Raw genomic sequence first — 15,130 nt, forward strand, 5'->3', positions numbered from 1 at the left:
TCACGTGTACCCAAAACGGACTGCACTGGATGAAACTGGTAGCACCAAAGCAGACCCGAGCGTCTGATGTGCTGATGGCCACTGTTGCATTAGGAAGTTCTGGGAAAGGGAAGTTGACACCTTACTTCTTGCCTGCCCCAGGTGGATGCAAGACAGTATTAAAAGGACATACCCTTTACCAATTATGCTTCCTGCATCTAACAGAAGTCACCCTTACCTTCTTCTGCTTTCATTTATGGAGACTAAATGTAACTACTAAGTCCACTACAATAGAGATTCAACCCCTTCCTTAGTTATCACAGAGTAATCTTCATGCACACTTGCTGCCCAAGTTAAAAACCACGATCTCCTTAAGCAGATCTACTAAGAAAACACAGGTGTACACTAACTTATGAAACTCAGTACAGCTTACCATCACTGAAAAGTTAGTTAGTTACAGGCTTCAGTAACAGGCACACACTTAACAAAAAGAAGAACTAAGGGCTGATGGTGGGATTCTCCAGAGAAACAAAACAACCACAGGAAGATGGTTCAGCCATCTCCACAGGAGTTTTTCTGAATTTCATATACAGGGCAGAACTGTTTTTATCAAGGACAGAGAGAAACAAGTTGCAGCACATCCAAGGCAATACCTTCTGTAAAATAGCATTCCTATAGAAATGCCATAAAGACAGAATCTGCAAGATGTATGTATCAAGTAAACATGAAAACCTAGACAGTATGCAGATTTCATTCTGTACAAATGGAAAGATGATGGTGGTGTCCACAGTGAGGGAGAAATAGAAGAGTACAAAAACTTCACCAACAGAGGGCCATGGTTTGTATAGAAAGATATATTACATAAAGAATAAAAGTCAGGTTTTAATCACGATGAACTAGAACTGACAGCTAGACATCTACAAAAAGTGCTACAAGAAAAAAGGAATGAAAATTTTGCTCACACAGAGACAAGGTGTAGAGCAGATGATCTGAGTCACTAGCATAAAGATGTTAGCTGAATTTGGTTCTGCAGATGAGATTAAGCAGAATACCACACAAAAGCAAAAAGATAGTTAGGCTTCCCAGTATGCCAACAGAGAACCTTCATACCACCCTGGAAGCTGATAATCCAAACTCATTCTGTGAAATTTTGATGGGAGAAGTACAAAAACTCAAAGGAGGAAAGAACCATAAGAAACCAAGAAGGCAGAAGTCTTCAAAAAGTTGCCCACAGTTATAAGTCAACAGAACTAAAAGCTGCTAAGAAGATAAACAATTAACAATTCAACGCTGCCTAAGCGAAGAACTCTGAAGACTTCAGCTATGCAGTTACAGCAAAATAGGAAGTCTCAAGCTACCATGCGTAAGAAATAAATAAATAACTTCATTTTAAAATGATACTGATGTTACAAAAACAGGAGGTGGCCAGCTGGTCACTTATATGTATTGCAAACCTCTCAGAACCAACCAAAACTTTTTCTCTGTATTCATACAGTCCTCTTGGTAGGCTACATTCTTTGGTCAACAATTCTTGACTACTCTGAAAGCTATTCTTCAGATTTTTATTATTCAACTACCATTTAAAAACCACTGCCACCACAAATAGCAAGAGATGGTGATACAGCCTACAGTTTCTTGATTTTGCTTCCTTTTTTAGGATAAAAACAATTAAGTGCTAATATGCACTAAAGCTCATAGATGTGAGGCCAGATTATAATACTTAAGTAAGTACCCTGGAAAGGTTTAAGGAACATGAAAAAAATTTCTTAATTGGCAGACTGGTTCACTAACTTCATTGTGGAGGTTTTGGCCTTTAGCCTAAAAAAAGTCTCATAAAATATTTTTGCAGATTTCTTAAGATAATGCTATTTTATATGATCAGATTTACTCTTCCTATTGGATGGCTTACATGAAAATAAAAACATTCTTTGCCAGTTCCATTCACTTCACCATTTTTCACAGAGCCTTCATCAATACAAATCTCCAACTCTTAGTACCAAATATCCTGGCACTTCGTTTCAATATTCTCATTTTCTCTGATCTTTTTCTGCATAAGCTCCTTCTGACAAAGAAATACCAATAGAGCATCACTTGGTGGTACCACGGATTTTCTACTGAAGATAGGTAAGAGCAGACCTAATCCCGATAGCAGCAAAAGACTTCAGTCTCCACTTTCTTTAAATGAAACATGCCTCATTAGACTGCACCACATTTTGAAGCTATGATTTAAAAGACTTCAGGATTTTAATACTTTGAAACTCATCTGTGTTGAAGTCTTGACCAGTAGGCTGCCTCTCTTATGGAAAGCAACAGACCTATCTTTTACCCAGGAAGATAGTGCCAGCTTTTGCGGATACCATTTGTGGGTACTGCTACTGCTATTAGCTAGCAAGCTACTTTGGAAGTTCTAGCAGTGCAAAGGTAGTAAAGAAGAAACAATGACTGCAACAGCTCAAAAGCATCTACCGACATTACCCCCAACTGATCCACTTTAATTGATAGTAGTAAAATCCCAGTGATGCAATAGCTTTCCATTTATAAAAAGTTTGCCTTTCCTAATATTGTTTTGTACAAACCTGTATATTCCCAATGTAACAGCTGGCAACTCTGCATCAAAGCACTTGTCATTAAAACAATCACATTCTAACACCGAACAGCATTGGGAAAAAAAGAAGAAAACAACTATCAGACTCTCTCCAAGTCGATTTGGATGATCTTGTCCTCCTCTCTCATCTCAAAATCGTTAGAATAATCACAGTAAGAATGTACTAGATATTTGAAAACAACTTCCAGAAACACATCTGTCCACTCACCCTTGGACCATTTGCCCTGATCCTGAAAGCTACACATCTGAAAGGTACTTGGTTATTTCAGATGCAGACATTCTCTTTCTTGTTGTCACGTACCTGGTTTGTTAGAGGTTGCTGAATCCGGTCAGTGTATGATGAGGCAGAAACCTGTTGGTCATTTATGTTCTGCTGCCGACGATCACTGTACTGCTGATGCGAATGGGACATCTGTCCAGCCATCTGAAGGCCAGCAGCATGGAATGAAAACGATGGTGCAAGCCGAACAGATGAAGGTTTGCATGCTGAAGTCTCTCCTCCTAGAAAGATAATGCAAGTTTTTAATGCAAAGTTAATGGCTTTAAATTATTTTCCAGAGTTAGTCTCCACCTCCAGGCATACAGAGTATATAAAAAACTAATAGTTTAACCATTTTAACATACCTACGTTTTCATTCACAATCAACCCAAAAATCATTCTCATATAAACATTAGCTAGCTGAAGAACCTCCTTCTGTTTCAGTTGTAACATCATTAATCATTTATTCATATTTATCCTTAACATCCCATTTCTGATATCTTTATCTGTATGTACTAACTCAACTGGAATTTGACAAGGGTTATTTTCAAACATACTAGTCTTGAGTGCAGATATCCAACAAAGATGAAAAAACATTCAGGTTCTGCCTTTTAAGGCTGTTAACAGCAACTTCTTGAACTGATCATACTGAAGGAACAACTTGAGCCCAGTTTCACCTGGCTCATCTTCTGTGGTCTCCATGGCTACGGTTACCTAACTGATTGTTTGCTCACTAACCTACATTTTGAGCTTCCGGTGCTTCATCTCAGCTTACTGACTCCGACTGTTGAGTTTCATGGAACTAGAGGTAGGAAGTAGGTAACTTCAACTGATTCCTTTTGGGAAGGTGCAATCAGATTGCAACAAGACAGCACAAAGCAGGAGACAAACAAAACGCCTGGCATCAAGTCTCAGGAGAAAGGCAAACTGCATGGCTCAAGTATAATATCACACAGCACGCTTAAAAATGCCAAATCCCACAGGCATAGAAATTGCCTCCAACTGGGATGGATCCAACACCTCTCAACCATTATTTCAGTTATGTCAGGTCACATTTAATTGATTCATAGTCTTCTTTTATCTTTACTGCTCTCTAACAGCAGAGGACAAAACACAAGTACAATTTGGTCTTCTTTGTTAATGAAAGTTCAGGTGTTACACACGGAACATGCTATCCCTCCTTTGCTTTTTGCTGACTATGCCAGAGGGGGAAAAACTCTAAAAGGATGCTGGCACAATGTAAGAGAGAACACGATGGGACAAGCAGACAGGCGTACTGAAACCACTAGTGTCACTGGAAGACTGAGTGGAAATAAAAACTAAAATGTAGAAGTATGATTATTGGTAAGGATTACATTTAGAGGTGAAATGTGAGATAAGCAAACTACTTAACCAGCAAGGGAAATCTCTGCTTCATGTACAAACAAAAATTTGCAAGAAAATATAATCAGTAGAAAACAGAAGGTGAACATCTCACATTAATTTGACTTTCATTTGCCACTTGTTCTAGTTCAGAAAGGAATAAAATACTTAAAATGATAGCCAATCATTGACTTGGCAACTAGTAGGGGAGTAGAAGAACTACACGGGATGGAATCAACCATCATTTTAAACTAAGATCATTTTTATCATGAAAGCCTCACAATGTTCAATGACGCCACATGCAAGGTCCTGCACCTGAACTGGGGTCACCCCAAGCACAAACACAGGCTGGCAAGTCAATGGCTTTAAAGCAGCTCTTGGGAAGGAGGACTTGGGGGGAGTGTTGGTTGATGAGAAGCTCAACACGACCCAGCAGCGTGTCACTGTAGCCAAGAAAGCTAACTGTATCCTAGGCTGCATCAGAAGAAACACAGCTAGCAGGTTGAGGAAGGTGAATGTCCCTCTCTATACCACTTTCATGAGGCCCCACTTGGGAGTGCTGCAGCAAGTTCAGTATTTTATTCTTCCTTCTACCCAAGACCAGTTCCACAATAACATACTAGATACCTAGCAAATGAGAAAACTAAACAAATGCTATTAAAAAAAAACAAAAAACAACAACAAAAAAAACCCCTGCCCTTTCACATCCCACCCCCCCCAAAAAAACCAGAGAATTCACATATACATACAAATAAAAATAATAATAAAAATAAAATAAAGAACAGCATGGAGTTGTAATTTACACTCTGAATCCACAGTATCTTTTGGCACACACAGAAGATCACATCAAATCTGAGAAAAAGTGAAGAATCCACTGAACACAGTTTTTTTGCTTTCTTCTTTGAAGTTTCATTTTGGGGGAGATGGATCAAATCTGTTAATTCAAAAGCATCATCCCAGAAAGAAGAATTTCATGATTTATGAGAATTAGATTGGACTGTAGAATCACAAAGAAAGTTTCTTAAAGAAACAGTTCAACAAAGTATTCATTCAATTTATTTATTTATTTATTTTTGACATTTCAATGTCTACCAGGCAGTTACCTATTTGCCTGGGGATAAGCTATACACAATGACATCAGCATATCCCAAGCAAAAAGTTTCCTGTTGTAGACAATTTTATATGCCACTGTTCTTTGCTAGAAATGTAGATCAATTCTGCAGAGCAACACTGAAATACAAGAGCTTCCCTACAGTCTGATGATTGGAAGTCTGGCAGACAAGTAGACAGGTAGAAACTGGCTAGTTAGTATGGTGTGTTCTTATGCCAGAGGGAGAGGCATTTTCATAGTCCCTGTCAATATGATGGTATTCAACTGCAATAAACAAGAATCATTTGGGTCGAAAGTTGAAGAACTGTGGCTCCAAAACATCAGTAGCCAATTAATTTCTCTCTTCACAATTTCTAACTGTCACTAAAATGGAGTCCTAGCTATCAGAAAAAAAAATGTTCGGGATATGACCCTTGATGAAACACCTGATATCATCTGATTTAAGAGCTTGTTATAGACATTTACAAAATTAACCGATCTATTGACACGCTTAGGGTGCTAGATTTCAAAGGAGTTTACCCAACAGGATACAAATAGGTAAAGAGCAAGGTCTACTCAATCATCAGTTCTCCTTTCCAACCACTATCCTGAAATGGTTACACTTCCGTATGCAACTTGGGAAGGAAACAAAGTGACAAGAACACAAAAAGCAGGCCAAGACCTTCAAGTAATTAAATATCTACACTGAAGACACTGAAGATCTGCAGTGTATAGAACTATCTTAAGAACTGGTTTTTAACTAATGCGTTAGGTCAGAGAATGGCAAAAAAAAAAATTACATAGTTAAAAGGTCAAAATATTTAGTTTGCCTATGACAAGACTAGATCAGAACTTGTTATGACAACAAGGTCCAACTACAGCATGCATCCCTCATTTCAGCCTGGAGTGCCTATTTCCTATGGTAGTGAATGTAACAGCTCTTTGAAGTGAAGCTGTTCTGAATACCCTATTTCATCACTGATGTTCCATATAAAATAACATAAAGTAAATGTAAATAACAAGAGCATCTTTTTGTCTTTTTATTACTGTCTCTGGAAAGTCAAAAGAGAGCCAGAAGTGAGCATTAGGAAAATGTGAAACCAATGTGGAAACAACCCACTGTAATGATAACCAGAAGAAAACAGTTAAAAGGGGCTAGACAGCACAAATGTTATAACAGAAAAAACCTGAATTATGAAACTCAACTCAGAACATCTGAAAATACAGATACTGCTGAAATGGATAGGTCTATCATGTGGAAGAAGGTAAATTTCATTTCTTCAAAGTAGTAGTTCTGTGTGGTGGAAGAGGAGTAAATTAAAGAATACATTTCTTTATACAGTGAGGAACACAACCAAGTGGTGTACTGCATTGCTGGTACTGTCCTTTTAAAATAAGATAATGCTGAAACATTTGTCTACTGACTGTTGAGAGTTGCAGGAGGCTCTGTGTGCCACCCCAAGAGTGCTACACTGACTCTGAAACAGAATACATCAAGTAGTTCAGTAAGTACTGAATTTTAAATCAGTCTTCCAAAAATTGTATATTTTGCTCTTTTAACTTTGATGTCTAAGAACATGAAAACTTCAACCAAAGTCTTCCCTATGGTTGGGTCATTGTGAGGTCTATTCTTTAGACAGACTGTCTGGTATCTAACAGAACTGGAAGTCATGACAGAGCCTTTCCCAAGGTCACTACTTGGGCTACACACAGAACGTATCACACATACTTTCTGCCTTGCCAAGAAAAAAAAAAAAGCCCAGAGATTATATATCAATTGACACAATAATAAAAAACTATGTATATTCACAGTGTTTCATGTTTCTTTTCCAAATGTGGGGGCCGGTCAAACATAAACCCATAGGAAGCTCAACATTTAATGCTGACAACAGTTACATACTAACTACAGTCAATTCTGGAATCCAAACATGTTAGAATTAAACCTCCAGAGATGCCGAATAAGCACTAGCAGAAAGGTCAAGAGAGCAATCCACACATACGCTGAGATTTGTTAGGTCTGGGAGTAAGTTTATCCTTATCAAATGATTATTTTTCCCATGTGCTTTCATGAACATCTGTATCCTCCTCTGACAGTTGCTGATAAATTACAAGAGAGGTTGCCTGAACAGCTGAGGAAAGCTAACAGCTTACTGACAAATTATAGATACCCTGACACCCCAACCCAGGTGCATAGTTACTTCCTAACTCCAGCACATGTGGAGAAGAGAACAGAGCACCTTTCCCAAGAGAAGAGGCTGAGAAAGCTGGGATTGTTCAGCCTGAAGAAGGCTCAGGAGAAACTCATCAGTGTCTATAAATACCTTAAGAGAGGCTGTTAAGACCGGGGTAGCCAGGCTCTTTTTAAAGTGGCATCCAGTGCCAGAACAATAGGCAATGGGCAACAACTGGAACACAGGAGGCACTGTGTGATCATCAGGAAGCACTGCTGTACTGCATGAGTGATGAAACTCCAGCAGAGGTTGCCCAGAGTGGCTGCGGAGTCTCCTCCTTGGAGATCTTCAAAAGCCGCCTGAACATGAGCCTGGGAAACCTGCTCACATCAGCATCCTATTTCACAGTCATAAAACTGCAGATGTCATTTCCCAAGTGTGAGCATTTACCACTAACCTGCTTGCTATCTGGATAAACACTACCTTTAAAAAAATAAATTAAAAAAACAATTTCATAGCACCTAAATCTTCTGCTTTTGGCTCTTCCAAGTAGTGAATACTACTTCCACTAACTACTTCAGCTATTTCTTTTGAACCTCACTGTTCCAAGGTCCCCACCTCTTTGTTCAACTAAGCTTCAAGAAGAGGAAGAATTTCTTACTGTAACCATAAAATAAAGACAGGTAAAGTATGCCACAGGAATTATGCAGAACTAAACTGGAATCAGTAGAAATACTGCTTGGGTAGGGGGGGTAGGTTCCTGGATTGTTGGGTCATTTGATTTTTGCAAAACAAATCTTTTGAACATATTTCTCTGCAGAACTCAACCTATTTCATTCTCTCTTCTCTGTTCATCAGCATTTACCCTGTAAAGATCTTGACCTTCCTTATACCTCCTCTACCTTCTGCCCCATCCTCCCTTTCCCTGTTCTATCTCTGCTATCTACTATTTGGGTCATTTAGCAATGTACTGAGGTATTATTCCATCTCGGTGATAAGTTCACAGTTGAATGAGAACACGCTAGAAAACACGAGAGAATAAAAGTGTGAATTGTATCATTCACCACAATCGGTAGTCTCATTTCCACATTCAGAGTTCAAGAGCTTGTGGGTCTATACCACAGACCAAACATGGCAGTTCTCAGTAGTGCATACAACTGGAACAGATTTTGAAACGTGAACAATTCCAATCCCTCCAGTGCCATCACATATTAAGGCCTCCATCCTCCCATTATCTTTTTTCCAAGTGTCAAAAGAGCCATCCATATTCTCAAACAGAATACTGTATTTTTTTATTGGGACGAGGCAAAATTAATCCTATTGAAGAGCTCTGCTCAATCTTGTCCTTTAAAATCCATACTTGGGAAATAGTCATTACTACCCTCAGCCACCATTCAATGCACCTCTTAGAAACAAGTCTGAAAAAGGGAGAAGACTGACCTCTGCATTTCTTTGACAGCCAACCACCTCTGCATGGTTAGCACATCCAAAAAGAGGCAGTGATCAATTAGCAACAGACAAATCCCAGGATCTTGAGAACTCCCTGTTCCAACGAACCTCCACATTTAAGACATGTCAGACTACCTAGGTCCGCCAAAGCATAATAAATGTCAAGCACTTGGGATTTTGTCATCTATATCAATCATTTTTAAGCAATAAGCAAATGCCAACCTGAACTCTAAGTGAACTACTGCTTTGCTGAAATGCTGTTCTGCCTATTGTCCTCATGCAGCACATTCAAAATGACCACATGAGAATTTGAGGGTACACTGATTTAACTCAGCTTGCTGTGGAATGAGGAAGGCTGTGAGAGAACCCAGTGAACAAAGGAAAATTACCTGCAGCAGCAACTGCAGAACAAACAACTCCGTTATAAATATCCTTCCTCTGGAGGAGCTATATTATTGTGGAGGAATTATACTATTAAGAATGGCACCTTTAGAAGCTATTCTACAATAACTATTCAGTCAACTTCCCTGTACAGAAATACTAAATGCTACCTTTGCTCAAAGCAAAATTAAGTCCTAAACTTAGAAGCAAGAACATTATTGAATCCTGTTCACAACACACTCAGGCCAATTTTCTGGCTTGCACTCTTTCCTAATGGAGTATGCTCAGAGAAGACGAAGTGTTTAGGAGGGGACAAAAAACTACTTCTCGGTGCCATCTTTCCCAACAGCTTGCAGACCTTTGACAAGACATGTCTGCCACGTGCCTGGACATTTGGCAGAAAGAGCAAGAAAGAAAAGCCAGGAACAGCTTCATTAGTTGTTCTGAAAGTGCCATGTCTGCCTTGGCTATCCTCTGTCCTGGATGACCTATGGCAGGAGGTGGATTCGAGAAGGAATTACATGCAAAAGCTCTGTTGCTTTTGCACATGTACTTCCAGGGGACACAGCTCTACTCTGCTGTAGAAATGCTGTGGCTAAGACCTATGACTGGGAGAGACTTTGGTACACACCTCTACCCAACGACTTCAGAAGTCTGGTGCCATCAAACCACGACTATGTTCACAATGCTCTCTGTAACCCTCCCACAACAAGTAAAGAGAAGGAAATTTCTAAAACTCACAAATATTATTTAAATGAAAGACAACACTGGCAACTCTATAAATCTGTTTCATTAACATATAAGTATTACTTTGAGTAAACTGTTGACAATTTCAGAACGATGAAAATTATGTGAAAGTGAAATTACTCGTTTATAAACAAAGCCCAAGATCACCAAAATTCTCAGCTAAAGCCTACAGGAAACATTAGCATGCTAACTCTAACCACCAAAATCCTAAGCTCTGTGAGAACTCTGCTTTGAAATGTCTATTCTTGAGAAGTAGGCTGCCCAAGAGCACACGTCTGAGAAAGTCTACAACTCCAAAAGTGAACAGTGAGAATGGAACCTGTACGTTCAGGCTTCCACAAAGACCAGAAGCTTGCACCTAGCTACTCACTCAACTAAAGAACATTACAATTAGAGAAGTCAGAAAATGACAGAATACTTCCACAGTTTTAACTCAGTGCCTCTATGTAAACCAATTATGATACTACCTGGCTACACTAATAAGCCATTTAGTTTAAAAGAGAGAAAGTAATTCTGTCTGAATAGAGGTTGCTATACCATAGATTTTATTTTCATTGTATTTAATATAATATCATAGAATCACAGAACAGCTTGTGTTGGAAGGGAACTCAAAGTCCACCCAGCCCCAAACCTGGCCTAAGACTGTGCCCAACCAAATTCATTACTATCTGCAGATATAATCTATACAACAGCCACTGGTTTTTTACCCATGTAATTCATAATTTCTTTCTGCAGTATTCTTACATATAAGAATATATATAAAAGATGAATTTTATCTACAGAAAAACAAGCGGAGGCAGGTTAAAGATAAAAAGGTTTCGTGGTGTTAAATTCCTGATTTTATAAATAGGAAGACTTATAAAGACCAGGAACACACACTAATAGGTAGATCTGTTTTACAGAGAAGCTTAATAGGAAGTTTCAAAAATTCAGGAAAGGTAAACCAAATGAGAGAGGTCTGAAAGACGTTCATTTCTGCTCATAAACAAAACTCAGCAAGAAGGGGTACTTGCTTCATACTGGACTAAGAAGCATAGCTCTTCCAAACAACGGAGCACTAACATGGGAATACCTCCACATATCACATGAAAGTTCCATTCCAATCAGTATCCCATCTGACAGCGGTCAGCAGCAGTAAGCCAGGGCAAGCATATCGCAGTATGTGCCAGGCATGTTCTTCTAGACTCCAGATCAGGAGTTACATAAAGCCAAACCCCAGTTATTAACATAATATACTTCACTCATTCTTCTACTCTATGGATTTGCTGAAACATTTTTTGCATTTCAGCTTTCAGCATCTTGAACATCCCTTGGCAAAAGGCTCCGCAGCTTACTCAGAGCAACACCTTACTCATTAAGCAATGTCTTGTTGCTTGTTACAAACCTGCCATTTTCATCTGATGCTTCTGCTGAATAGTAAAAAAGAAACAGTCTGCTTTCCCGCAGAGACAACAATACCGACATGAGGAAACAAATGAGAGGCTTCAGACCAGCAATTCTGTTTATTCTATTACTGGGGGTTTGGCTCATTGTTTTTAAGCTCCCTTTTAGACCACATGCCTTCATGCGATCCTCGAAGGTAGGATAATCTAGTATTTAAAGAAACATTCACTACCACACACCTGCATACACATAGACATATTGCTTATTCAAGCTTTTATTTTCTTATAATATGCATATTCTCCAGAAGTTCTCCTACCACACTGCAACTCTGCCTAACACCATCAATGTGTAGCTTGACAAATACTGGTAAAATTAAAGTAGTCTAGGCTGATGATTCAGCCCAATATGGCATTTTAATTGTGCCAAATGAAATATGTGAATCAGAACAGCTGAGCAATCAATACATTAATTATTTAATAAACAATATTTTAAAAGACTAACATTTGCTTTAAAACTGGGAAAGTTTTATTAAAAATCTTCAACACAACAAATACTCATTTTTCAGAGGAGAAATGTCAGTGAAGAAGAGCCAAGCTTGATGTTCTCTTCTTTCTTTTTCCCTCTACAAACCTATGTTTAAAATTTCATCCAATTATGTCTACAGTTATACAGTTTATAAGTTTCTTAATTTAATGACAATCTTGTCATGTAAATAACATGGACATTAAGACAATGGAAAACGGCTTAATTAAGTGAAAGGCCCACACCCATCTATTAGCTCCCAGCGTAACCTGTGGAAAACACACGGACAGAAAAACATCGCTTATAAGGAGTTCTAACAAACTCAGTAAGTAAAAAAGTGACAGGGAGAGTACTTTATAAGTTGCAGTAACCTTGTAATATGGACAACAGCAATGCAGTGACAAAGGTTAAAATAACATGGTTGTATGAAGTCAATCCATTAAACACGTTCCAACGGAACATCTACACTCACATTCCAGAAACTCTCAAAAGCCAACTCCAAGTTCACATAAATTATATCTCGGATTTTTAGCTTCTTAAAGGGGCTTGGAATCATCAAGTAGAGCTGAAAATTTAAAACAAAACTCCACCAAAATAAAAATTCACTTTAATCACAGGTCACTGTGACAGCAAGCTTTAGTCTTTGTGGTGAGTTGACTTGGAAATAACTGCAGACTATTGCTCGTCTGAAGCAATGCTCTCATACTCGTACAGCCAACTCTAAGCATTGCATCATTAGAACGCCGCATGTTTTCTTCGTGTATAAGAGCAAATTACTCAAAATTTATGAAAACTAATAATTTTGCATGCAGATGTTTTCAAAGAAATATATAGCGCAAAGAAAAAAAAAGTGCTTAAGTTGTACCACTTCTGACAAACTTCCAAATCCAGCTGAACTCAGGGGTGACCAGATCTGCTGACAGCAGGGGTATGTCGCAAATACGCCAGCAAGAGTAATTTCCTCCATTACTACTAAGTGCTAGGTGGTACCAAATCTCAGATAGGCATTAATACGCATGTGAGGGGAAGAAGGAAAGAAACATACCAACAGAAATAAATAAATAAATGACGCAGAATGTATGCAGCTGGATTTACCACATTCAATAACCCAGAGGTTAGCGCGTTCAGAGAGCGCCGGCACTGAGCTGCCCCGATGGATGTTCCCCGGGCCAGCTTCCCGCACAGACGCGGCTATTGCAATGTAAGGCGCTTTTATTAGAGATTCAAGTACAGCGGCAGCACTCTTCCATCCGCACAGCACTCACGGTGAAGATTTTATTTTCCATTCCCCAGCGCTGGTACATGCCTACTGCACAGCACGTGCCCACGCACAGGTGCACACCGGGACACGCACACACACACACGCACGCACCCAGCGCTGAACGCTCCATTCCCGCCCTCAGACCCGCTCCCGCCCCTTGCACAATGCGGAGAGCGGCGCGCAGAAACCGCCGGAACCCCAGCAACAGCGGGCAATTAGCATAGCCTACCACGGCGCCGCCGTCAGCTGATTGGAGGAGCCGGCCGGCAGGCTGTCCAATCAGGCGGGGCTATGCAAATCGCATCCCGCAGTTGCCGGGGCAGAGCTGCCGGCTATTGTCCAATCCGAAAACAAGCAATAAACAAGCCACGAAATTGAGCTTTGTCACATTTTCAAGTTGCTGTTAACACTTTCAAGTTTAAAGCGAAATGTGCTGCGTCTAGCGGGGATTAGAGGCATGTTCTACATTTCACCCTGCAGCAAGGGCAGGGCCCGCGCAGTCATGATACGCGGGATTAGGGCTGAGCGCTGCGGCGGGATTCGAACTTGCGGCGTCACGGGCGCCCGGGGCGCTCAGAGGGGTCAGGCAGGCAGCGCTCGGGAGCTCCCGAGTGCGAGTTTCCCCCTTAAAAAAAGGCTTCACGGGGCTTTTCCGCCACTGTGACACCTGGCAGGAGATAAGTTCCCTTTGGGTGGTGCAGATTCCCCCGATACAACTACAGCCTGCATCAACTGGCAGCTTCCAGTGCAGGATCCTCTTCTCACAGCCGCTACGTTTCTGTATTTTAGGAGGAAGAAGACTAAAGACAACCTCCTTGATCATTTACCCCACTGACAGATTTTAAGCAAATGTGTTTCAGCTCTTTCAACTAAATAGAAGCGCCAGGTTAAGACTGAACGTAGGAAATGTGTGTCGTTAAGGAGAGCTAGCCCATTTCTTCCCTCTTACAAAAGAACATAAGAGAATATGAGAAATCTGAGAGTATACCTGCAGTTCAGTGTCTGCACACAGCAGTGGATACAGACCACCACAGGCCCTAACCAGCAGCACCGCTCAGCTTGCTTTCCACACCCACAGAAATGAGCACTCAAACACTGCCATCGCTCAGTGCGCTCAAGACCAAGTGCCCAGCGCAGCGACCGACCGACGTATCCTGCAGTCACTGCCTCTCCTCAGAGGGGGAAGGCAGCTGCACAGCCTGGCTCTGCCGCCTGATGCACACCAGTGTCTCTCAGAGCCACACAAGGACAGTGACACCATTCTGCCCAGCCGCCAACCCAGGGCACCGCTGAAGGGCAGAGGGCTCCCTGCTTCTTCGTCACTTGCTCTGACACCCAAAACTTTGCAGCTATTAACCACAGAACCTGCACTAAAAAATAAAACAGTGCCAGAAAGAGTAGGTTCTAGAGACTGAATCTGACAATTCTGTTGACTCCCTCATCCAGAAAAATTCAACAACTCAAACACATTATCAATAGCAAAATTACTATTTCCTTATATGTCCAAAATACATAAAATTGTCTTGGTGTGTGCACAAGCCCGACACATGCAGAAAATCAATTCAATCTGTTCTGTATCTTAGTTGAGCTTTTTAAACTAAATTTGTGCTTTTTGATTTATGCCCATCTAGCAGCACACCCTGTACAGCACAGCAGCAGCAAACAGAAGAGTGTTATCTGACCATCGGCTTACAAGATTTTCCAAGCAATCCATCCTGGGCCAATACCTTGCAGCACTAATCCTGCTAGTCTGCTCAACTGCCCTCTCCAAGTAATACTTTTATCAGCAGTTAAGTAAGAGTTCCTTGTATTTGTACAGTGCCTTCTCCCCCCCCCACCTCCAAAAAGAGGACAAATAACATTACTTACAGTCTTCAGTTTAGAGCGAAAAACTGAAAACAGAACATAAATTACCTGCTAC

The 15,130-nt window shown here is 40.4% G+C and overlaps 1 protein-coding gene across 1 annotated transcript in view; it reads right to left on the reverse strand.

Annotated features, from left to right (window-relative positions):
* DYRK1A (dual specificity tyrosine phosphorylation regulated kinase 1A) overlaps positions 1 to 15,130 on the reverse strand; it is a 72,843-nt gene that overhangs the window by 15,404 nt on the left and 42,309 nt on the right. The window contains exon 3 of the mRNA XM_065741692.1: positions 2,886 to 3,085. Coding sequence (XP_065597764.1) covers positions 2,886 to 3,085 — 200 coding nt within the window. The remainder of the gene's footprint in view (positions 1 to 2,885; positions 3,086 to 15,130) is intronic.

This window comes from Cyrtonyx montezumae, unplaced genomic scaffold, assembly GCF_038088225.1.
Source record: "Cyrtonyx montezumae isolate F1298 unplaced genomic scaffold, pur_monq_1.0 scaffold_3, whole genome shotgun sequence".
Lineage (NCBI taxonomy): Eukaryota > Metazoa > Chordata > Aves > Galliformes > Odontophoridae > Cyrtonyx > Cyrtonyx montezumae.